The sequence below is a fragment of the Rhamphochromis longiceps genome, linkage group LG6 (assembly GCF_057381845.1).
Source record: "Rhamphochromis longiceps isolate RC_006_pf linkage group LG6, R_longiceps_female_GT1.1, whole genome shotgun sequence".
In the NCBI taxonomy this organism is placed as follows: Eukaryota; Metazoa; Chordata; class Actinopteri; order Cichliformes; family Cichlidae; genus Rhamphochromis; species Rhamphochromis longiceps.
The window spans coordinates 28703459-28725926 of NC_140562.1; the positions used below are offsets into that span (position 1 = coordinate 28703459).

The following is a 22468-nucleotide window of genomic DNA, read 5'->3' on the forward strand; positions in this document are numbered from 1 at the left end:
TATTTGCTTAAAAGAAGACAAATCAGGCAATTAAAGTGAAACAAGGTCGTAATCTGCACTGTGAATGCGCAGCATACTGCACTGCATTACTAGGCTGATCTACAGCTGTAAGCCTTTAGTGAGCCTTTAACTGTGTCAAAACTCATATTTGCCCTCTCTCCTCCCTCTGCCTCACCCTCCTGCTTCCCTCTATCTTCCCTGCATCCCCACACTCAGCCTTTTCAATTCAGCTTTCCTCTCTAACAAGCACACAGGGTGAGAGTGCAGGCTGAAGTCAAGAGCGCAGCGCAAAGAGAGACATGCGGTTCAAAACCTTGTCATGACGCGCCTTCCCTCATCACGTCTTAACTCCATTTCCCTTTCAGAGTTCCCTCATCCCCTCCCTCCACTTTTCTTGAAGCGTCAATCTCTTACTCCTCCACGACTTTCAGACATTCATGAGAGCCCGGTGAATGAAGGCGATTTCCCCCCCAATATGTCATCATCCCAATGCCTCCACTCTGCTTTGTCTTCTTCTCTCTATGCCTCTCTGAGTCGCTTGCACTTTTTCTGCCCTCTTTTTTTTTCTTGCATCGCTCTCTCTCCCATCCCTTTATCACGCGCGCCTCGGTTAAATCAGATAGGCCGGATAAATGTGGCAGCATGGTTACACAGATACCACGGGCACCAGAGAGAGCAAAAATCAATCACTTCACCCCTTCCCTTTCATCAGCTATCTTTTCCCTCTGTCTTTGTAGCCCTCCCTCCTTCAATCTTCCCGCTCTTCTGTTTCACAGCATCTTCCTCCTCGTTATCTTCTGAATACCATTCAGCATTTCCTTCCTATTTCAATATGTTGCCTTTTCCCTTCTCACCCTCTAAAAAATAAAAAAATTAAAAAAATAGGATGCCCTCCCTCCCTCTGTCCCTCTCCTCCAGCACAGATGCCAACCCATCTTTCCCGCATTTCCTCCATTTGTGCTGCACGTCTCCTTCGACAGTGCAAGACTTTTTTGACTGACAGCAGCTGGCCTGTCAAAGCCAGGGAAGTCGGGGAAGAAGAGGACTGGGAAGCAAAGAGCGAGCAAGAGACACGCGGAGAAGGGAGAAGCGAGGGATAGAGAAAGACATTTCTAATTCAAAGAGACGTGCAGTGTTTCCGTGGCAACTCGGTTTCTATAGAAACGGTCTTGCTAAAGATGCCATTAGTGTGAAAAAATACCTACTTACACTCCGCCGCACTGTATGCACACAAATATAGGAACATATCCGTTCCTATGTGCTTAGTCTGCATTTGAAAAGAGAGCGAGAAGAACGCACATGTGAGCGCACTCCTGCTCGTAGTTTTACTCATGCACACACCTGAGGTCAATTATAATAGCTCAATTACAGGCCACTTATGTTCGTAGCTCAATTACACATTTGGCCCTTTGGGAAAAGAAGTGACAAATTGTCTCGCTAATATTATTAGCTGTACTAGTCCCAATTTTGTTTTGACTTTGCTCTTCAAATCAGTTCCTTCAGATCAGGCTGAGGAGGCCAAATTCTCCGTATATCATCTCATTGACGCTGACGGTGTGCAGATCGCAAAACGCCCACTCGTCCTCACACATGGAGTCTACTACATGTAACTAAAATAGGCTAACTCAATCTGACAGAAGTGGACTGTATATTGAGTCCTGCCTGCTCGTCGTATGAGCTGGCGCCTATAATGAAGAGCGAGCCGTGTGTGTGTGTATCCTTGTAACATCTTTGCTGTTTCGTGGCTTATGATTCAACATAATGAGGTCTCGCTACAACAGCGGAGGCAGAGTTATGTCACCGTTTCATCAGAACAAAATACCCCACCGCCACACCCTTCCCTACAGCACATGAACATGGGCCTGCTGCTGTAGGACTGCAAGTAACAAATCATTTTTGAATAATCTGTTAAATATTTTCAAAATGTAATGATTCATCATATCATGTTAAAGAAAAAAAGACCCCACAAAGACTGAGACTGTCATGCAAGACTAGCATCACAACCTGACATTTGGAAAGCTTACAAAGCCGCTACTTGCTATCGAAACATTTTATTTTTCAAGATTTATAATAAGTTGATATAATAAGCTGATTCCTGCAAGCTCTTATTTTATGCTGGATACATTCAGATTTTTCATTTAAACAAAACATATTACCTATTTCAAAGAAAGCCCACAACTCTGCTTTAATGAGACAGATCAGCGTCCTTGAGCAAAACTTCAATTTTTATTTACCATTAATTCAGCTCACTGATTTCTAATAATCAAGCATAGCGTTAGCCCAGGCAGGCATCTCATATAGGGTGTGCTATTTAAGCAACTTTAGTCTCCTTACAGTTGCTGTGAATATTGAACAACTCAAATACTGCATGAAAAGGAGGAGCTGGGACAGAGGTGGGTGTCAAAGCAACTTACACATTCAGAATATTTGGAATCAGAATCAGAACCAGAAGACATTTAGGGATTAAAAAAGCATTTGATTCTGATCTTTCTGAATCTGCAAGCTGCTTTGCAACCCACCTCTATCCCAGTTCCTCCTTTTCATGTTGTGTTTGAATTGATCAATATTAGACCATCTGCCTTCTGCTGTGATGGGTTTCTTGTTGCTCTTCTTCCACCTCATGCCTTTCATATATGCACAAAGTTTGGTGGGGAGGTCCCAGAACAGAACCATACGGGTAAAAATAAATCAACCCTGTGCAAGACCGTCTTTCAACATTTACACTACTCTACTTTACCCTCCTTAAATGCACTCACCTATTAAAGTGAGATCAAAGGAGCGCCTCCTGCTGCTTGAATTAACTACCACAAACATAAAAAATGCACATTATGCTAACAATAAAGTCAGTCTGCATGAAAAATAATGGTGTGATTGGCCTGAAAAGTTTACTTTATTATCATTAGTTTGCATTTATTACATTTTACATATTATTTATGGGAATGTGTGAAAGGTCCCTGGTTCAAGACGAGGGGGAGAGACAAACCCGGCGTTGGGGGTCTCAAGCTGATGCCAAGCCAACATAAATGGGATGGCGTGTCAGGAAGAACATCCGGCACAAAATCTGTACCAAATCAAATCATGTGGATCGCCACGGCGACCTCTTGGGAATATGAGAGAAGCCGAAAGTACCTATGAGATTCACAGAATAACTAATAACAAAATTTTGTTAGGTATGATGTAAAATATGTGTGATAACTGAAGAGGAAATGCTCCTAAACAGGCAAAAAGCTTTATTATATATGTGTTAAACCCTCTAATTGGGTTTCTGATTTTCTTCCCCCTTCTGCCAATTTCCCCTTTAGACATTTTAATTTGGTAAGAGCCCATGTGAAAAGGCATGTACTGACTCTGGTTGGTCAAATTAAACATTGATATTTGTCTTTAATATATTGATCAAATTTGACAAATTAAACCAAAATAATATTTTGTTGCATCCCTTTAGTTGAGAGAAGACAGTTTTACCTTAAGCACTGAGTGTGTGTGAGATTTCTGAGAGCATTTCATTTGTTAATTTTCACAATGATAAAAGAAGCTTTACACTTATTTTTGTAAGTCGACGTACAACAGGACCCTGAATGAGGAAACGCACTTCTATAATTTACCATTTATACTCGTATTTCCCTTGACATCTCGAAAATGCAAGCTGTATTGAATTTGCTTCACTTATACCCGAGCAGTGGCTTTGAAGGGCGAGAACGTAAGCTTTGAGCCGGTGCTTGCCGGGAAGCTCTGGCTTACTTTGAAGCAGAACAGAAGGAAGAAAAAAAAGGAAATAGGGGAAGATTAGAGGGAAGAGACGAGCAGGAGAAAGATGTGGTTTAAAGATAAAGTAGGAAAGGAGAGACAGTGAGGAATCCGCAGAAACAATAGGGAAAAAATGAGAAAAACAGTGAACACACAGAAACAGGCAGAATTTATATACAGTAAAGCTACACATTCTGGGATTTGGCACTCCCCGGCAGTGCTTGCTGAATGAACTGGACTGTGTGTGATAACACTCTGCAGGGTCTAACAGCTGCACTGTCACATTCCCTCTTCACCTTGGTATCATCAGCCTCAGAGTGAGCATACTCATAGAAAAACCCAGCTCGTGACAACTGATCTCTCCAAAGGTGCTTTGTGGTAGTGCATCAACTAAGATTTCACAATCACACTGTTAGCAATAAAGTATCCTGTATCTGCAGTGGTAGAGACTTACATGACGCTTTCTGTGTGCTTGCATTTCACATCCCTTGTACTAAATATAGAACGCAGCCCCCAGGGCTGAGAACCACTGATATTTAATACAGGAGTTATTGTACTGTAGAGTCATTGTATAACTCCGTCACTGTCATCGTTTGGCTGTCTCAGCAACAGTTTGCAGGCCCGGTCCTCTGCAGAGTGACAGTTTGATGGCTCTGCAGCTGGCAACAACCTGAAGCTACCTGAAGCACAGTGTGCACGCTCCACTGTATGTTTTCCATCTGAGGCGAATTAAGCAAAGCGAGGCTTCAAGTGCACACTAACAGCCGATGTTGCTGTAAGCCGCAGCAGGAGGCCCGAGTGCAGCGTAGCGTAAGTGTTGAGATTCAGGCCAAAGCTGATTGAGATAAGTGCCAGCAAAGGTGCCACTCACTGGGTGTCACTCTCACCACAGATAAAGACCACTGAGCCGGATGTGTCAGTCTCTCCTACTGGAGAGACTCACCAGCTGTCACCAACAGATATTACTCGCCGCTCTCCATCACTAGCACGCTCGCAGTCCGTGGCAAACAAACACTCGGCTGGGGAAGATATGAACGTAGCAAACATGTTTCTGCATTCAGACAATGCTGAGAGCACATTTTCATTCTTTAAAAAGGGCATCAGTGTTTCTACTGTGCAAATACACTCAACGTGAGACAGGATTACATAAACGGAAGCTGCTCAGGTGGCGAAGTGAGTGGGCCGGCCATTAATTGAATGATTGGGGATTTGATTCCAGATTCTCCCTAACCTCACATCCGAGTGTCCCAGAGTAACACATTCAACCTAAAATGACTCCTGAAAGAAGAGATGCAATGGGCTTAAGATGTGTTTTTCCAATCCATGACAACAGCATGGATTGGAAACAACAGTTTGTTGCTATGGACTCCGTCAAAATCCACACTGGATCCTGTGTCTTTGGGGATCTGGTGTAAAGTGCATGCATGTAAAACAATCTCTCAACAGCTTTAGTGCTTCATCTTTGATTGCCTAGGACTAGTTTGACTAAAACACCGCTACATGGTCAATTATAGGTGTTTGCAAACCCACAGTTACAGACATACAAGCAGGTTCCACTTAAAAAAAAAAGTTTTCTTTCTGTATTTTGTACTTCTTGTGTTTTCACTCAACTTTTTCTTTTTTTGCTGAAACTGACAAAATGCATCATAATAGGATGACGGTAAATTGCACTTATAGACAGCGTGGAGCAACACATTGTGGAATTTCGTTGATACGAGAACAAAACTTCAATCCTGCACCAAAATGTCTCTTTCCGCTGCTGCCACGCCGCCGCTCTCTCTTCGCTTATCTCAATCCCAACAAATGGAGGTTCGCTGATGAATGTAAATGACTGCACTCCCCTGTTCCATGCAATTAGAACAAACTCAACCTTCCTGCCTGTTTGGGATTAAATACCCACAAGTCAGCCAGCTCTCTCTGTATTTAAGAGACCTTGCTCAGCCTGATGCAAAAGCATGAAAACCACCAGAGTTTTTGTGACAGTTTTTTTTAACCTCTGGCTCTTATCTTTATATCTTTTATCTCTTGTCGACTTTTTTTTTTTATATCTCTCTGTATTCCCTAAACATAACAAACAGTACCACGATGAAGGTCAGTTTCATGAGCAATGGCATCGGGAGCTTGCACTAATATCCGCAGCAAATACAAATTCGACATAGTGTGAGTTTTTGGGGTGTAACAAGGCTTTGGGATCTGAATGATGTGGAGTTATGTTAGTGTTCTGTATTGTAAAACTACAGGATTATTATGCAAGGTGATTTAATGTAGGCAGGCTTTACTCCATGAAAGTCCATGATTACTTGCCATAACTGAGGCATCTGTCAGCATTAATATGTTCAATCCCACAGGCAACAACTTGATGTTCAGATTTGTAACCGACCAGACAGCAGCTGTGATTGGCACACAAACAGAAAACACAGAAAGCAACAGGATGGTCCGTCACTCAATCTGATCACTGCTTTTTTCTTAAAGGTCACGGGAACCAATTCTTTGTCAGTCTGTGATCACAACAAGTCCTCTAAACTTAAAAAAAAATATTTGCTTGTTACTGCCTCCTAAAACAACACATCTGAGCTTTTCCTAATCTGACGTCCCCGTCGACAAAAAGATATCCGAGTGCTTTCCAAGAGAAATGACTCATGCAGTAAAACCAGGTTCTTATTTTTAACTGCGCCATAATTTTTAACATTGCCTAAAAATCAACATTTTCACAGTAACAATATAAAAACTATGAGGTATAATGCAAGCTAAAAACCCAGTAACCAATCCCCCACTGTGGGAGCGTCAAGTTGACTTAAAGTCTGAGCTACTTTATGTCAGTCAGGGGTTTCTTTCTCCTCTGAACTATTTTCAGAAACATGTTTGTATGAACTCATGCACTGAATTTAAAAGATGGGATAGCTTTTAGGTGACACCCTGCTCGGTGTTTATGACATATATCTTTATGACATATTCAACAAGAACTGGAAGCATTCCTCAGAGACTTTGGCCCATATTGACATGATAACACAGAAGGGCATCCATGATGTGAATCTCCGGCTCCACCGCGTCCCAAAGGTGCTCTATTGGATTGAAGTCCAGTGACTGTGGAGGTCATTTGAGTGAAGTGAATTCACTGACACCAAGAAACTAGTTTGAGATTAAGCTTTCTAAGATCCTGTAAGTAGCAGAGGATGGGTACACTGTGGTCATAAAAGGGATGGACATGTTCAGAAATAATACTGAGGTGGGCTGTGGTGTTTAAAACAATGCTGTTAATGGGCTAAGGAAGGATACGAAAATATCCTCCAAACAATTAAACCACCACCAACCAAAACTGTTGATACAAGGTAGGGTGGATCCATGCTTTCATGTTGTTTACACCAGGTTCTGACCCAACTGGTGTGCTCTCCTGCTCCTCTAGCTGTCTGCTTCAAGGTGCAGAGATGCTCTTCTGCTAACTAGGTTGTAGTGAGTGTTTATTTAAGTTACATTTTCTTTCCTATCAGGTCAAAATAGTCAGGCGATTCTCCTGTGACCTCTGATATCAACTAGGCATTTTCTCCCCGAGAAGTTCACTCACTGGATATTTTCTCTTTTTTGGACAATTCTCAACCTAGATATGGTTGTGTGAAAAAAAATCTAATCTCATAGATCAGAAGTTTCTGAAACACTCAGACCAACCATTCCAACAATAACAATCATGTCACAATCGAAATGGCTTAACTCCCCTTTCTTCCCCATTCTGGTGCTCAGTTTGAACTCCAGCAGGTCAGCTTCACCTGCTGAAGTTCAGAAATGCTTAAATTCACAGAGTTGCTGCCATGTGATTGGCTGATAAGATATTTGCAGGAGTACACTTGTACACCTGTAGCTGAACAGGTGCACTTAACAAGTGGCTGGTGAGTGCTAATCAATACTGACATTTAAAAACAAAATAAATGGAGACAGTTTTCTTAAGGAGAAAAAGTCGTGTTGATCAATATGTGTTAACATAACTGGTCTCAAACTGTTTGGTTGGAGAGGCGCTTGAAATATAATATCTATCTGCTGGTGTCATGAAAGGCTAATCTGATTCCATTTAAATCATATTCCATCTTTAGTTAATAAGATTAGCCGGGTAATTAGGCCTCATTTATTGGAATGCTAAAAAGCTGGATAGTTACTGCTGGCAGGGAGAAGCCAAGTGAGGCTCCCAAAGCCTTCTGACAACCTGTTGTAACCGAGTGCAATGCAGAGAAGTCTCCTGTGATCTCGAAAATTACTCATACTGTCCACGCACAGCGCAGCGGCTGATAAAACGAACTCATTAAACGGGAAGAAAGACAAGGAGGGAGAGAAAGAGAAAGCGAGAGGAAAAGGGGGATTTGCAGCTCATTTGAAGGGCACAATTAAAATGTAGAAATTTATCAAGAAAAACTTAGAGTAGAGAACGAGCTCATTGTGTGCGCGCGGCCTGATATCATAGGACAGTGAGTGTGGGACCACATTCGTAAACAGTCTATGGTATGTTGTTTCAAAGACCCCCGTACAGAAGATGAAGATGAGGAGATGAAACGGGATGAGGAAGCGATGGGATAAAACACTTTAGCCGCACACTGCCTTTTACCTGAACCTTGATGCCCGCGGTCCCTTGTTTGTGTTAGAGAGAAAGTGCTTGAAGCGGTATGAGTAAATCTGTCTCATCCTGGGAGCGCTTTGAAAACAATCTAAGTGGCCCACTGTCAGGAAACAGCGCTGACATTAAATTTTTAGCTCCACAAACTGGCAGCTTGAATGTTTTCTTGTCATGGTCCGGGTGAGCACGGGGTTTTTCCACTCCGCTGGGTTCTACCTTCAGGCAGAGACTCCAATCAGCTTCCACACCTGGTTCCAATCAAGTCACCTGCATATAAGACCAGCATTCACAACAGACCTCTGCCAGATCTTCTGCTAACCCATGTCAGTGCTAGGCTGCGAACCCCTTGTGAGAACCCTCAACTACTGCTTTTCCCTCACCGTGTTTTTCTTTGTCATAGGACCCACCTGGCAGTCACGTTTCCCGAACTACTCTCATCTCCGCCTGGACGCTGGTTCTGTCATCTGGTTTCTTCCTCTCCACCATCGGACTACACCTGCCTGCCTCCCTGCCAAGTCCCTCACTCCACGCATATTCTGGATCCTCTCTGGACACTCCTCACCCGGAACCCCCTGGACACCCCTTCCTCGCATGACACTTTAAACCTGCAACGCGTAAGCCCTAACCTCCATAGCCTAATCCTGCAGCTGTGATTCACTGGACTGCCACTGACTACTTGTCTCTTCTCATTATAGTGACTGCGTACCTCCATCCAAGCCGCTGCCCCTTTTTTCCATCCGTGAAATCCAGCACCTAGCCATAGCACTCAGTTTCATGTTCACAGTTTGGCCTCACAGTTCACAGTTCATAGCATTTCATAATTCATAGCATTCATAGTCTCCTGTTGTGTAATTTCACTAGACACTTGTAAATAAAGCACTGTGTTCACGCCCGTTTGCCTCCCTCTGTGTCTGCATTTGAGTCCACATCCATAGCCGGGCCCTCTCGGCCGTAACATTTCTCTTGCTGCCGCTGCATGTAAGCTGTAAGAAAGCAGAACTGTGCTGGCCATAATGAGCCAAGGTAGAATCACTCATGCACGAGTATTCAGCTGGGATTTCAACACATTAGGAGAAGGAATTAGATGCTAAATTACAACTTGGGCTCATTGAAATAAATTATACAGACCATTTTATTTCCCATAAATATGTTTTAAAACAGGAAAAGTGACCACAGCAAAGAAATTACCAGGAGCCCTACTGAGTGAGCCGGCAGAGAAGAAGGGGGGCACGTGGTTAAGTAACACAATGATTTGGTTAGACGCTCGACAACCAAACTGTAAACTTTAATTTAAAACACAAGAAGCAGTCTAAGAGTGCAAACCTCCACCAAGGCAGCTCGCTCCCTGCACAGTATGTACTGCTAAAGGAACAGTATTGTATTTTTTATATATATTCATTTTGTTTTCTTTGTTTTTTTAATGTACTTTAAGAAGTCGTGCAAATTAGATAAGAGCGTGACAGATGTTTTCTCCGACTACACAAACATTATGTAGGAGTGGGTAATGGATAATAAGTATCGATTTGTAAATAAGTGGACATGAATAGCTTGAGCTGATTATATAATATTATATAATAGTGTATTTTTAACTAACTAGGCAGCTCATAGTCTTCCTCTTTACAACACGTTATTTAAAGATATAACACATTTTGGGAAGAAAGACAGATGTGAAATTTAAAGGTCAGAGGTCAAATGTGACATTATATTTTAAATCTTTATACCAGTACTTTCTATATGTCGACACACCACACTCGTAACAATCACAGTCTCTATGTTTTGTGTCTATTTTCAGTATGTCATTAAGTTGACCTTGAAGACTTACATCCACCACAGTCACCACAGTGGATCGTTAACATGACTCGACTCTACATTCCTAGTTTTTATCAGGATTTATTCAAAACTTGACACGCATGCATGCAAATAGTACCAAAAACATAACCTCCGAGGCAGAGGAAATACTTTACTTCAAAAGTCTGCAAACTAATACTAGAAAATAATGGTTACGTTTTTTTGGGGTTTTTTTTGAGTAGTAACTTACAGTTGATGATAAGTTAGAATAATATCTTTAATAAGAATGAGCAGTAATTATCTTAGTAGCACAACGAGCATAAAAGTCCAGCCACACCCAGGCCTGAGATCTACTTAAATAGAACCCGTCTGACAAAGTAAAGTAGGCTAAAAGAGCTCAACAAGCAACACACCATGCCACATTCGAAAGAAACTCAAGAACAGCTGAGAAACAAAGTCATCAACAAGTCATTTCTAAGGCTCTGGAAATCCAGTCAACCATGGTGAGAGCTGCAAACTTGGAACAGTTGCAAATCCTTCCCAGCAGTGGGAAGGTTTCCCAAAATGACTCCAAGAGTGCATCGATGACTCATTCAGCAGGTCACAAAAGAATCCAGAACAACATTTAATAACTGCAGGCCTCACTTGCTTCAGTTGACATCAGGGTTCATGATTCAATAATATGAAAGAGATTGGGCAAAAATGGCATCCATGGGAGAGTTTCAAGGAAAAAAACACTGCTCACCAAAAAGAAACACAGGCTTCTCTCACATTTGCTAAAAGAAATCTTAATGACCCCCAAAATTTGGGGGGAAATATTCTGTGGACTGAAGAGACAAACGTTGAACCTTTTGGAAGGTTTAAGTCCTGTTACACGTGGCATAAAACTAACACAGCACTTCATAAAAAATGCAATATAGCAACAGTTGAATATGGTGATGGCAGTGTTATGGCCTGAGGCTGCTTTGCTTCTTCACGACATGGAGAACTAGCCATATTTGATGGAACCATGAATTCTGCTATCTAGCAGAAAATCCTGAATGAAAATGTCCGGCCATCAGTTCATGCCCTGAAGCTCAAGCAGATGTCAGGTTATGCAGCAGGACAATGATGAGAAACACACCAGCAAGTCCACCTCTAGAAGTGGTCTAGTCACAGTCCTGACTTAAATCTGACTGAGATGCTCTGGCCTAACCTTAAACAGGCTTTTCATGCTCAAAAATCCTCTGATGTGATTGAGTTAAAACAAAGAAGAGTGGGCAATAATTTCTCCACGGTGATGTGAAAGACTTGCTCCCAGTGATCACAAATGCGAGATTGGAGTTCTTGCTGCCAAAGGTGGCAGAACAAGTTATTATGTTTAGGCCACAATTCTATCAGCCTACTAAACATACCTCCATTTGGCTGATCTAGAATAATAATAAAATAATAACTCAGTTCTCCTTTTCTGGTCTGAGTGAGTCTTTGTCAAGTTAGTTTCTTTCATGCAAATTATGGTTGACTGTGGCTATTTCCTTGTCACCAAAGCAATTTCAAGGTGGTTCTTCATGTTGAACCCTCTTCAGACTGATTTCAACTGATGACAGCCAGCAACCTCAGGGAACCACTCACCAACCTGTCAGGGAACCTACAGTTTTCCCTTATGACCCAAGGCTGCCAGGAGTCACTGACTGATTTCTAGGCCTTTGTGACTGAGGCCTTAGTCTCTTCATGAGTCAGCATGGACTGAATCCGCTCTGCAACTACTGGATGATGCAGAAAATTCTCACTGCAGACAATGACTCTGGTAAGCTGCTCAGCAATTCATGAATAATGACTGATAAATGAGTGGTAGCACAAGACTTTTGCACTATATTGCATTTGTCCTATGTTAGGCAATGCTGTGATATATATGTGTAGCCCCTCAAACTACATATCATCCTTAAAGGAGTACAGTATCAACTTCGGCATCTGATCTATGACTTTGCTGTCAGACTCTTGATGGATAGCAAAAATTAAATTGATGCGACAGATAAATGGGTGATGTCGTGTAAGTTGCAGTCTATGTATCGTCCAGTGAGAAGGTGGATTTTGTTTCGTATTTCTTGAGGTATGATTTTCAGATACTGTTCATCTGCTGTAGATAGATTTTTAGGGTTCCCACTTTTATCCTCCACTCCACAGTTGTTTTTTAAGGATGAGCAGAGAGATTCTCCAAAATCTCCAGTTTTTACTCACTGAAATATTGCAGTGAGTGGTGTAAACAGATTACATGTGCAAAGATTTCACTTTGTTAATATAATACTGTTTTTCTTCTTTTTAGAAGTGATCTAAATATTGTTGGCATAAGCGGGCTTGTGCTGGCATTGTGGGGAAAATATCTAAAGTAAGTTGTCAGTGAACATTTTTCAACTTATCTGATATGTTCATTAAATTTTTTGCCTCATTTGGACCAAAAAGACGTGTGTCAGACCGTGTCCCATTTTACATGCAAACTGTAGGAGACAGGTCTGAAAATTGAGCTGCAGCTGCGGGCTTTTAAAAACCAAATCACTAAACTCACCCTGAAAAAACTACCTGGACGTCATTACAGATTTAATTAACTCCTTTCCATTTGCGATTCACTACGAAAGACCAGCTTCAGGCTTTGTTGTTTCACGACACCTCAGATTAGACTGGGCTGCCTTGATTTTTAGCTTTGAGATTCAGGCACTCGTGTCCTCATACAGTACCTAAATTCAGCTGTCGAAGGCCAGAAGAACGACTGTCAAGCAGGATTATTTCAAGGCAGATTTCTTCCCTATCACAGCCTCCATCTGTTAGACTGGTAAAGGGTTAAACGTACAGCTAGGCTAGGAAAATAGGGACATCAATCAAATGCAGACTGCCACGGTACGTCACGAAGACAAAGTGAGCGAGAGAGAAAAGTATGTTTAAAGCTCTAATAGGATGGGATTCGTTTTACAGAGAGAGAATGAATAGAGTAATCATTACTGAAGCGTGCCTGTTGTTTTACCCCATCCAAATCCAGTCACTTCTTTTCTTCCCTGTGCGAGCCTACAAAGTAACCCTAACATGCCCAAATAAAAACAATCCAAAAAAAGGTAATGCCACAGATAAAATCTGAATTGGGGCCAGCGGCTCCAACTGACAAGAAAAGTCTTGTTCAGACTTTTCTTTGCTCTTGTAAACCAGCTGTATCACTGCAGTACAAGTGCATCAGCATCAATTGTGGAAGTTACATCAGACATATGGAGCATTTTTGTTGCGGTGACACTACACAAATGGGGCCGACACTCCCGCCTGTGTCATTTATGAGACTGATTGCAGACATCTCCTGCACAAATTGTCTTTCCACGTTACAGATGCCCTGTGTTAATGATTATGTTCTGCACATTTTCTGGAAATGAAGAAATAGGATTTAAAAATGAAAGTGACAAAAACAGGAAAGCTGATGAGCTATAAGTGATAATAGGTATACATGCAGTTTGTTATTGTAGTTTGCGCCTTAATTCTCTTGCCTTTCTGGATTTGAACTAATTGCCAAAAGGGGGCATTACGGTGGTAGCCCATTATCCCCTCATGTACAACTAGCAAGCATAATGGGATACCTGGTGCACGCAAGATGAAAGGACAGCACCCATAAAACCACAAACTGGGAATGAGAACAATCGCATGAGGAAACAGAGTGCACCCTTGGCTCAAAAAATCATCAGCTGCAACAGATTGGCAAGGACACGCATCACTGTACAGCTAGCAGTTGGCCTTACTAATGTCAGACAAAGTGGCCAAACAAGTCCGGAAAATAATTTACTTCTCCGATCATGTCTGCCTTACAAGAAGTCCACACATGCGTCTCTGAAAATAATGCCTATTTTAAGATAGAGAGGCTGTATAATTGCAGTAATCAATCAGGGAGCAGTGAATCAGTTTTCAGTGGCAGAGAGAGCTAGGTCTGCATAAAAAGATGAGTTTTTTGTTTTTTTATCCTGAGGAGATACGAAAGCAGCTTGTTCTTCTTATACAAAGAAGTTTACATTTCTTTCAAATGGACAAACCACGAAGCCACAGCACAGCAGCCCATTCATCCATGTGCTGTATTACTGCCCACCTGACAGACAGTTTTTCACCCAAGAGAGGCAGACGTTAAACAAGCAAGAAGTGCAAGCTGCAAGGCCCCTGTATGGGTTTAAAAAAAAACACAGTAAGAAGTATTGAATAGAGCAACAAAAGACTGGGCAAAAAAAAAAATCACCTTTAAGACAAGCAGACCATTTATGAGAAATAGTATCTGGATGCTGTATGCCTCTAGGTACCTTGTTTGTGGCGCAGACAACTGCTGTAATCTCCCCAAACACAGGCAAAGAGGCTATTATCACTGAACACCAGCATGCTCGACGTATCCACATGCATGCACAGACACACAGCTTAAGTCCCAACAATAGATCTGAAAGACCTCATTAGTCTCCAGAGCCACAGTTGAGTGCGGGCCAGGACCAACTCTGTCGCCCTATTATGCCAATACCAACACATGGCACACACTGAATTAATGGCTAAATGGAAGCGTGCAAATGGTTTGGTGCATAATGGGTCTACCTGCAACGTTCACAGTTTCATTACAATGAAGTACTGGAAAGGGAAATAAAGCCAAGGACTCTGCAAAGTATGAGATCAATATAGACTGTAATGCATGTGGAGGAGTCTCGTTTAAAAGACTGAATGCGATAAAGAGGACAAGCATGTCTAGTGCTGTTTTCACCAGTTCCTGAGAAATCGAGTGGCTTGCTCTAAAGTTTGAAATAAATTAAAGGCTTCAGCAGGAACAACAGATTAGACATCTACTGTCTGAGAGAGAATTGACTGGTTACAGTATGAGAACTAAGTTACTGATGCAGGAAAACCTCTCCATGTTATGGTCCTGGGTCTTGCGCCAGCATTTTGTGTTTTTGGATTTCTAAGTTGCGTTGATTATCGCTTATCTTCAGTTTGATTCTTAGTTTGTTTATTCAGTTTTCAGCTTTGTGCTTTTGTTCCAGTTACTGTTTATGATATTTACCCTGCCTCCCTCGTGTCCATTGTGCATAGTTAAGTCTCTGTCACTGATGTTCTCTTGTTTAGCTCTTCCTGCGTCATAGTTTGGAGTTTTCTAGTTTTGTGTATCTTTATATACTTCTATATTCTGTATTGTTGACATTCAGGCTTTCTGTTATGATGTTGTAGCTCTGTTCCATGATCTGTGCCTTAAGTTAATGGGAGGTTGTTCATCACCTTCTGTATCTCCATTTTGTTCCCTTGTGTCTTTTAGTCTTGGTTTCTGTTTGTTACTTCCTGTTTTATTTTGATAGTCTCCCGTCTTGAGTGCATTATGTTCAGTTTTGCTTCCCTTGTTGCTTTAAGCCCCTTTTCTATTAGTACCTACTCGGATCGACTCACCACAGCTCAAATCAGATCGACTGTTTTTTTATACCACCTAATGTGCGTGCTTGTTGTTATAGCAACATGTCCAAGCCCCTGTGACGTAATTAGTATATGAGACCAATGCTAAAAATTCGAGGCAACGATATACCTGCTGCTTGGTCTGTGACTTCTCAGTCCAACGCGTTGTTTTTGTAGCCATTTCCCTCGTTGCTGGGTTTCAAAAATGGTGGTTGTAATTTCTGTGAACGAGATGCTGTCATACCTCATCAAGTGACGCCACTGACCAGTCAATCAGTCGAATGCTGTCGGACAATGTCGCATTTTAGTACTTGCTTGGATCGCTTGGAACACCAGCTAAGCAGGTACTATGTCCTGATGGAAAACCCTGAAAACTGTGGCAAATTGATCGGAGTAGGTACTAATTGTTTCTACTAGAACCTAATTCATTGTTTCTAACAGCAATAAAACTGTCTCTTTTAGTTAATCTCTTGTCTCTTATAGTTAGTCCTACTCTTCCTGCCACACAGCAAACCTGACATCCTGTTTGATTTTTGATACTCTCCTGTGTCATGTACATTGTATTTGGTTTTGCTTCCAATTCCAAGTTTTCCCGATTAGTTATAGCTGTGTTTCCTGGTGTTTCCATCTCCATAATGACCTTGTATGTGTTTACAACTCTTGTTTCCCCTTATTTTTTTCTGGTTACTGTTCCTGTCGTCTCGTTTCATAGCTCTCTGTGTGTATGTCTGGAGGTCCTGTGATTCCTTATGGACCAGGTTTCCTTCTTTAATAAAGCTTTTTTTCATTTGACACCAACCTATGAGTCTGCATTTGGGGTCACCTCCATCACTAAACCTGACATCCAGCTGCTTTTTTGCAGACATAATTGCACAAACATGCAAACACATTGTTAAAGATATTCTATTATCAAGTACTCAGATGCAATGAAATATCACTCAGACACTTAGAGCAGTTTTAAACGTGCACGGGTGAGAGACTCAGGGAGAGACTCACACACCTCCTTGGTGCAGTCTGGCTTTATTTATACACATCATGAAGCATACAAAAAAGGAAATATCATCCTTATCTTGTCAAGAACGCAGGTGTGGTTTCTCAAAAACTTTGTGTTTTCTACAAGGTTGTTTCTTACTCTTGGGTGGCGGTTTCCTGCTGCTGACAATTAATGTGAAGGCAAACAGTGACAATGTGAAGGCAAAAGAGTGATTATGTGAAAGCAAACAGTTTCCGTTATAAAGTAGGGAGCCAGCAATTAAAATATACAGCTGGTTGAGTACAGAAGAGAAATATAAACACTCTTAGTTGATTATTATATGAATAATAAAACCTTTAAAAACAAAAATACTCTGACACACATGTTTCTGCAACTTGTTGTGTTTCTAGTTTGGTCTTTTGGACTTCCTGTATCTATTGCCAGCTGCTCTAAACTAAGTCAGAGGTCTTCAACAGTTCACACACGTGAACTGTTAAGAGCTCCTTTTTTGAACGAGCAGCAAAGCCAGTACAAGAAGAGGAGGGGTTGCAGAGGTGTTTCGATTTCACTCACATTTGTTTCGATTTACCTCACTGACTAGCTGATTAGGTTTAGGAGAAAGTCAGGGTTTGGTTTAAAAAGAGACATAAATAAGTTCACAGAAATAAATGCACACTGTGATGGTGAAGGTCACCAGTCTGTTGTGCCAAGTTGGGAGAGACACTGGGTCATTAAAAGCTGAACTGATCGGGTTTTCATCTCCATGCTTTGCCACAATTGTATAAAATCATGCACCAAGCCGTATATCCTGCATTTATAAACATTTACGAAAGAACGGCGTCGGTTTTGAGAGGTCACTGGTTTGGTAGTTGGATGGCACCACAGCAACAAATCAGTCTCTAAAATCTATTTCTTCTTAGACAATCCACGATCAACTATCAGTAAAGTTAAAGAGTGTTGTCGTGGAGTGCTGAGGTGCATAGTACATAAAAGTCACGAGTCCTTTAGGTGTATATATGGCTCCATTACTTTTGCCATATATGTAAGGTTTTCCAGGCTGGTCCTCTCCTCAAACTATAAAACCTCAGGTCAGAGTGGTGCTACTTGAATTTTTATGTTAAGGAACTGACCAAAATCTAAAAAAAACCCTGATGTGGCAGTAGCACGCCACTGTTAAAGGAGACATTAATGTCAGTGGTTTGGAATATTTACAACACAGTAATCCCAGTTTACTGATGAAAACTTATATCAAATGCAAAATTTATTTGCCTCCTGCAGTAGAAATTATTAGAAAACCAAAATGTTCACCGCAGTCTTATGACAGCTCATAAAGCTATTTGTTACTGTGCAGGAGTGACAACATCATTTTTAACTGATTTCCAAGAGAGGCTTTTTACTACTTCTTCCTCCCAGCTTCCTGTCGTCTTTCCAGTGACTCAGGTGTTAGAGTGGTTTAAATACCAATCGGGCTGATCCCTGATTCTCCGGCCACATGCCCAATAATCTTTGAGCAAGATACCGAACCCCGAGTTACATCCATGAGTGCGAGTTTGTGTGTGTGAATGTAAGAAAGATAAAAAGGGTGTGTGTGTGTGTGTGTGTGTGTGTGTGTGTGTGTGTGTGTGTGTGTGTGTGTGTGTGTGTGTGTGTGTGTGTGAGACTGGGTCAATGAGACCTGCAGTAGAAAGTGCTTGGAGTGCTGAATTGAGTAGAAAGGCGCTATATAAGTACCATTCCATTTATACCCATGAGGGATAAAACCCCCAAAATATATCTTTATAAAACTGCTTCAAGCATGATTTTGCACTTGCATTCCTGAGATTATTCCCTGAAGGAACTCATCACACAGGTAAACTGGAAGATAAAATATTTTCCACCAGCTTCAACTAAACATAACCACAAAGTTTTGGCTTCTTGCTCTCAGCAAATCTTTTTTTGTCCGCCTAAAGCTAACTAACCACTGAATGAAAACAAAATTTAAGTATAAAACTCTCAAAGCTGAAGATCTTGTGACTTTTGCCACCACATCCAACAACACGTACTGCTCAAGGCTGACCTTGCAGCTCTTTCAAAGACTGGAACCGCAACAAATTTGGTCCGCGAGCACAATTCAGTAATTTATTTTACACTAGTTTGCAAAGTGTCACAGCTGTTGTTTGCGTGAATCTACACAGATTACATGAATCTAAATCGGAAAAACGGGGCAATTTTTAATGGTTTGTGTGACTGCACAGTTCAAAATAAAATCCAGCCGCTTTAAAAATTTGAACTTACGCCACTGAAAGGCAAATCACTTTTCCTCTTAGTCTCGCTGGCCTGTTTTGGATCCTCTCTGCATTTTTAACCTCGTTTTTTTTTAGCGTTAATCTTTTCATCTTTCAATTCAAAACCTCACCCACCGCCACATCCTTAGCAGCCATGACCTTTTCTCTTTCAGCTCTGCTTTTGTCAGACTCAGAAATAATCATTGCTTTCCTCTATCTCACACTAATTGCTTTTATACAGTACGTAGAGGGAAATGTGTAAGCAAGTGGTTGCCGTGCCAACCGTATCCACTGCATTCACCCCCTCGTGTGTGTGTGTGACTGACAACAAGCAGAAGAAGAATAAAGGTTTAAGGAGAACGAGCCAAGTGAGCGGTAATCACTGAGAATGAGAAACTACTGAGATTTCCTGAAAAACTGTGTTCAGCATCAAATGCATTAACCCACACACATGCACACATTTCTCTCTCATGCGTCGCATTTCCTCAGCAGTGCTTTTACATGACTCTCACACTCTTATCAATCCTTTCGCCTCTGTCACTCTCAGCCTGTGGCCTCTGTCTCCCTGTCAGCTGCAAAATGCGATAATTATAGGTTAAGCAAACTCCTCTTCCTCCTTCACACCCACACACGTTGTGTTATGTCATAACCTTCACCCCCCCCCCCCCCCCCCCTCACTTGTTTATTCTGTTCGCTCTGTCTTCATCTCTTCAGTATCATCTCTTCATTGCATTCTTTCTCTACGCAACGTCCATGCAACTGTCTTTTAGAGAAGCGGGGAAGAAAAGGCTGCGTAGGCTCTGAGTGTTTCTCACTGGAGAGAGCTCCTTCTTGCAAGGACATTAAAGCAGCTCTCTTTGATTTGGAGCATTCATTTGATTCTTTGTTTACTCAAATTGAGAGGTATCCTTGATTGAAAATGTTCTTTGAAGCAACAAGTCAAGGCACAAGATGCGATTTCCAGATCATATTAAACTCACTTGCTGTTTCGGGGGATTTTATGATCCATAATAAACATATTCGAGCACAGAATCAGTTCAAGCAGGCACAAATTCAAGCCACAAACAGCCATAACAGGCCGATTTCAGTTCAGCTCGGGCTCAATCACTACCCAGTTCTAATGGATTGCTATTTAAGTTGTGGTATTTTAAGTCACTTTAGCCTGCCTACAGTTGATGCATATCTGCAAGCTACTTTGCAGCCCACCTCCACTCCAGCTTCTTGTTTTCATGCTGTGTCTGACTTAATATCTGCTGTTGGTTTTGATGTCTGCTGTGTTCTGTGCTGGGTCTTGCTGCTATTCGTGGCAGCAACCCCTGGCCTAACCGAGCTGCTGAAGCTCAACCTGAGCATCAGAATAGAGGGATTTAAGTGAATCTGGATGTCGCAAGGTTGTTGGTGCCAGGCGGGCTGGTCTGTGTATTTTAGAAGCTGCTGATCTGCAAACTGTTTTTAACAGTAATTCAAAAAACACCCTCACTACAACCAAAGTATGCAGAAGAGCACTGAATTTAAAAAATACTGGAGCATGATGCAGATGGGCTTCAGCAGTAGAAGAACGGGACACTTGATCTAAAAGTCTCACAAAACTGGTCTACAGAAAATTTGAAAAACATTGCCTGGTCTGATGAATCTCTATTTCTGCCGCAACATTTAGGTGGCAGGGTGAAAAAACAGATCGTTGCCGTGTAGCAACTGTTCAGGTTGGTGGTGGAGAATTTACATTTTCACAATACACACGAGAGCTGCTAATGTGAAGTCTTTAACTGCAGCAGTTTTAAGCAATCTATCTGTAATTTTTTCTAATGATTATTTTCATCTCTGAAAAATTGCAAGTATGCAGTAGAGAAAAATGCATGTGCTATTTATTGCATGATAATATTTGCAGCTTTTTCATCGGAGGTTTTCAATCAGTATGAGCATACAGTGGTTTGACTTTTATGTGAGTTTTGAAAAATTATGGGCAATGGAGCTTTTCCGAGCCGACCCGAATCCCTGATTTAATTGCTGTCATTTCCTTAAAGTCCTCACCAGCCTCTAACATAATGCAGTACTGCGATAAAACTTTCAGGACTTTTAAAAATGTTCAATACACTTTAAAAAACACACTCAACTTATTCCACTAATAGATATGTGGCTGGAAGGTAAGATTTGTTTTTCCAAACTATAACAAGGTCAACAGAAACTTTTGCACTTGGTAACAAACAATATGTTGAATCTACTGTACGCCCCACAGCGAGCATGCATCTAAAAGTTAATTTTAAAAAAACTAAAAACAAATTTTTTAAAAACTCCTCCTGCACGCTTGTACGGACCCCGCCATTCCTCTGTGAGAAACTTAAAAGGCTATTAACATGACATCTTTGAGGCTACATTTCAAAGCTGTTCTTCCATTTCGGGGTTATGGATTCTACTTGTGCAGCCCAGTTTGTGCCAAATCTCGTGTATCTCAGTCCCACAGAGATGGTTTTTTGACTTATTATGTATTCTTTTGTTTTCCACTGTGAGTCCTGGGGGGGGGGGGGGGTCTATTAACAGCAAAGTCAATCAGTCGAGAGGCTGGTTTGGAATAAGAAGCAGCACCGAGCACCGAGGGGCTGATGCAACATAAAAAGTACAAGGACAAATTAACAAATGATACTACTGATAGACTTCACACTCATAAAAAAAAACCCAGTTCATTATCTCAGAAAAAATGATTCAGCTATTTGTTTTCTTTCAGTGAATTTTGACTGGAATTATTGCAGCTGATATGATTAATCTAGAAACCTGCACGGGAATTATATTATTAGTCGTAAGTACATTACTCTAAATTGTATCTAGGAGGCATTATTCTACAGCAGGATGAGGTATATCTCTTTTCCCTTCACCTTAATATTTGTTCCCGATTATAGTGGACTGTGGATCAAAGCATTGATGCACTCAGCCGAGTTCTCCTACCTTAGCAGCCATGACCATGGCAGATCCTCCTCTGATGCCCAGTATGGGGATGTGTGTCTGTGCAGAGATGAAGTCCAGGATCTGAGCGATGGCCTCCTGATCTGTGTCGTCACCGAACACGACGCCTTGCAGTGGGTTCCTTGTCATTTGAGCGCAGATCCGATTGATGATACTTTTGGGGTCGGTCTCGTTCATGGTGACCACCTCGACTTTGGGAGGATACGGGATGTGGAGGAAGTCCTCCTTCTCAAGTCCAGCCCCCAAGGCTACTTCACTAGAGTTGCCCACCAGGATGACAGCAATGCTGAGCGAGTTGATCAACTTGGGACTGATGGGGGGAAGTGCTGGAGAGCCGGGGGAGTAATGCGGAGGGATAACTACACCCCTCTGGTTGCTGCCTCCCCTCTGGCCTCCTTGTCCCCCTGGGGAACCTCCAGGCCCAGTTCCTGGACCTCCGCCCCTGCGGGACTCGCAGACGGGCAAGAGGACAATGGAGAGGAGGAGCAGAGAGAAGGACAGAGAGAGGAAAGGCAGCGTCAGCCGAGGGCACGGATAAGGGTGATAGGATGACTGGTCTGGAGGAGGGGAGGGAGGATGGGGGGAGGAGGGGGAGATCAACTGCTTGTCCTGAAGATGGGAGTGAGAACGGTGGAGGCTGACAAGCATTGTGGAGGAGTGTAAATGCCGTCCCTGGAGGCAAAGAGAACAGAGACAGAAAGAGAAGATAAATGCAAAACATCTGAAAAT

General features: G+C 41.9%; 1 protein-coding gene across 1 annotated transcript in view; it reads right to left on the minus strand.

The window, feature by feature from the left end:
• grin2bb (glutamate receptor, ionotropic, N-methyl D-aspartate 2B, genome duplicate b) overlaps positions 1-22468 on the minus strand; it is a 120596-nt gene that overhangs the window by 97499 nt on the left and 629 nt on the right. The window contains exon 2 of the mRNA XM_085408830.1: positions 21722-22411. Within this exon, the coding sequence (XP_085264956.1) occupies positions 21722-22411 (690 nt within the window). The remainder of the gene's footprint in view (positions 1-21721; positions 22412-22468) is intronic.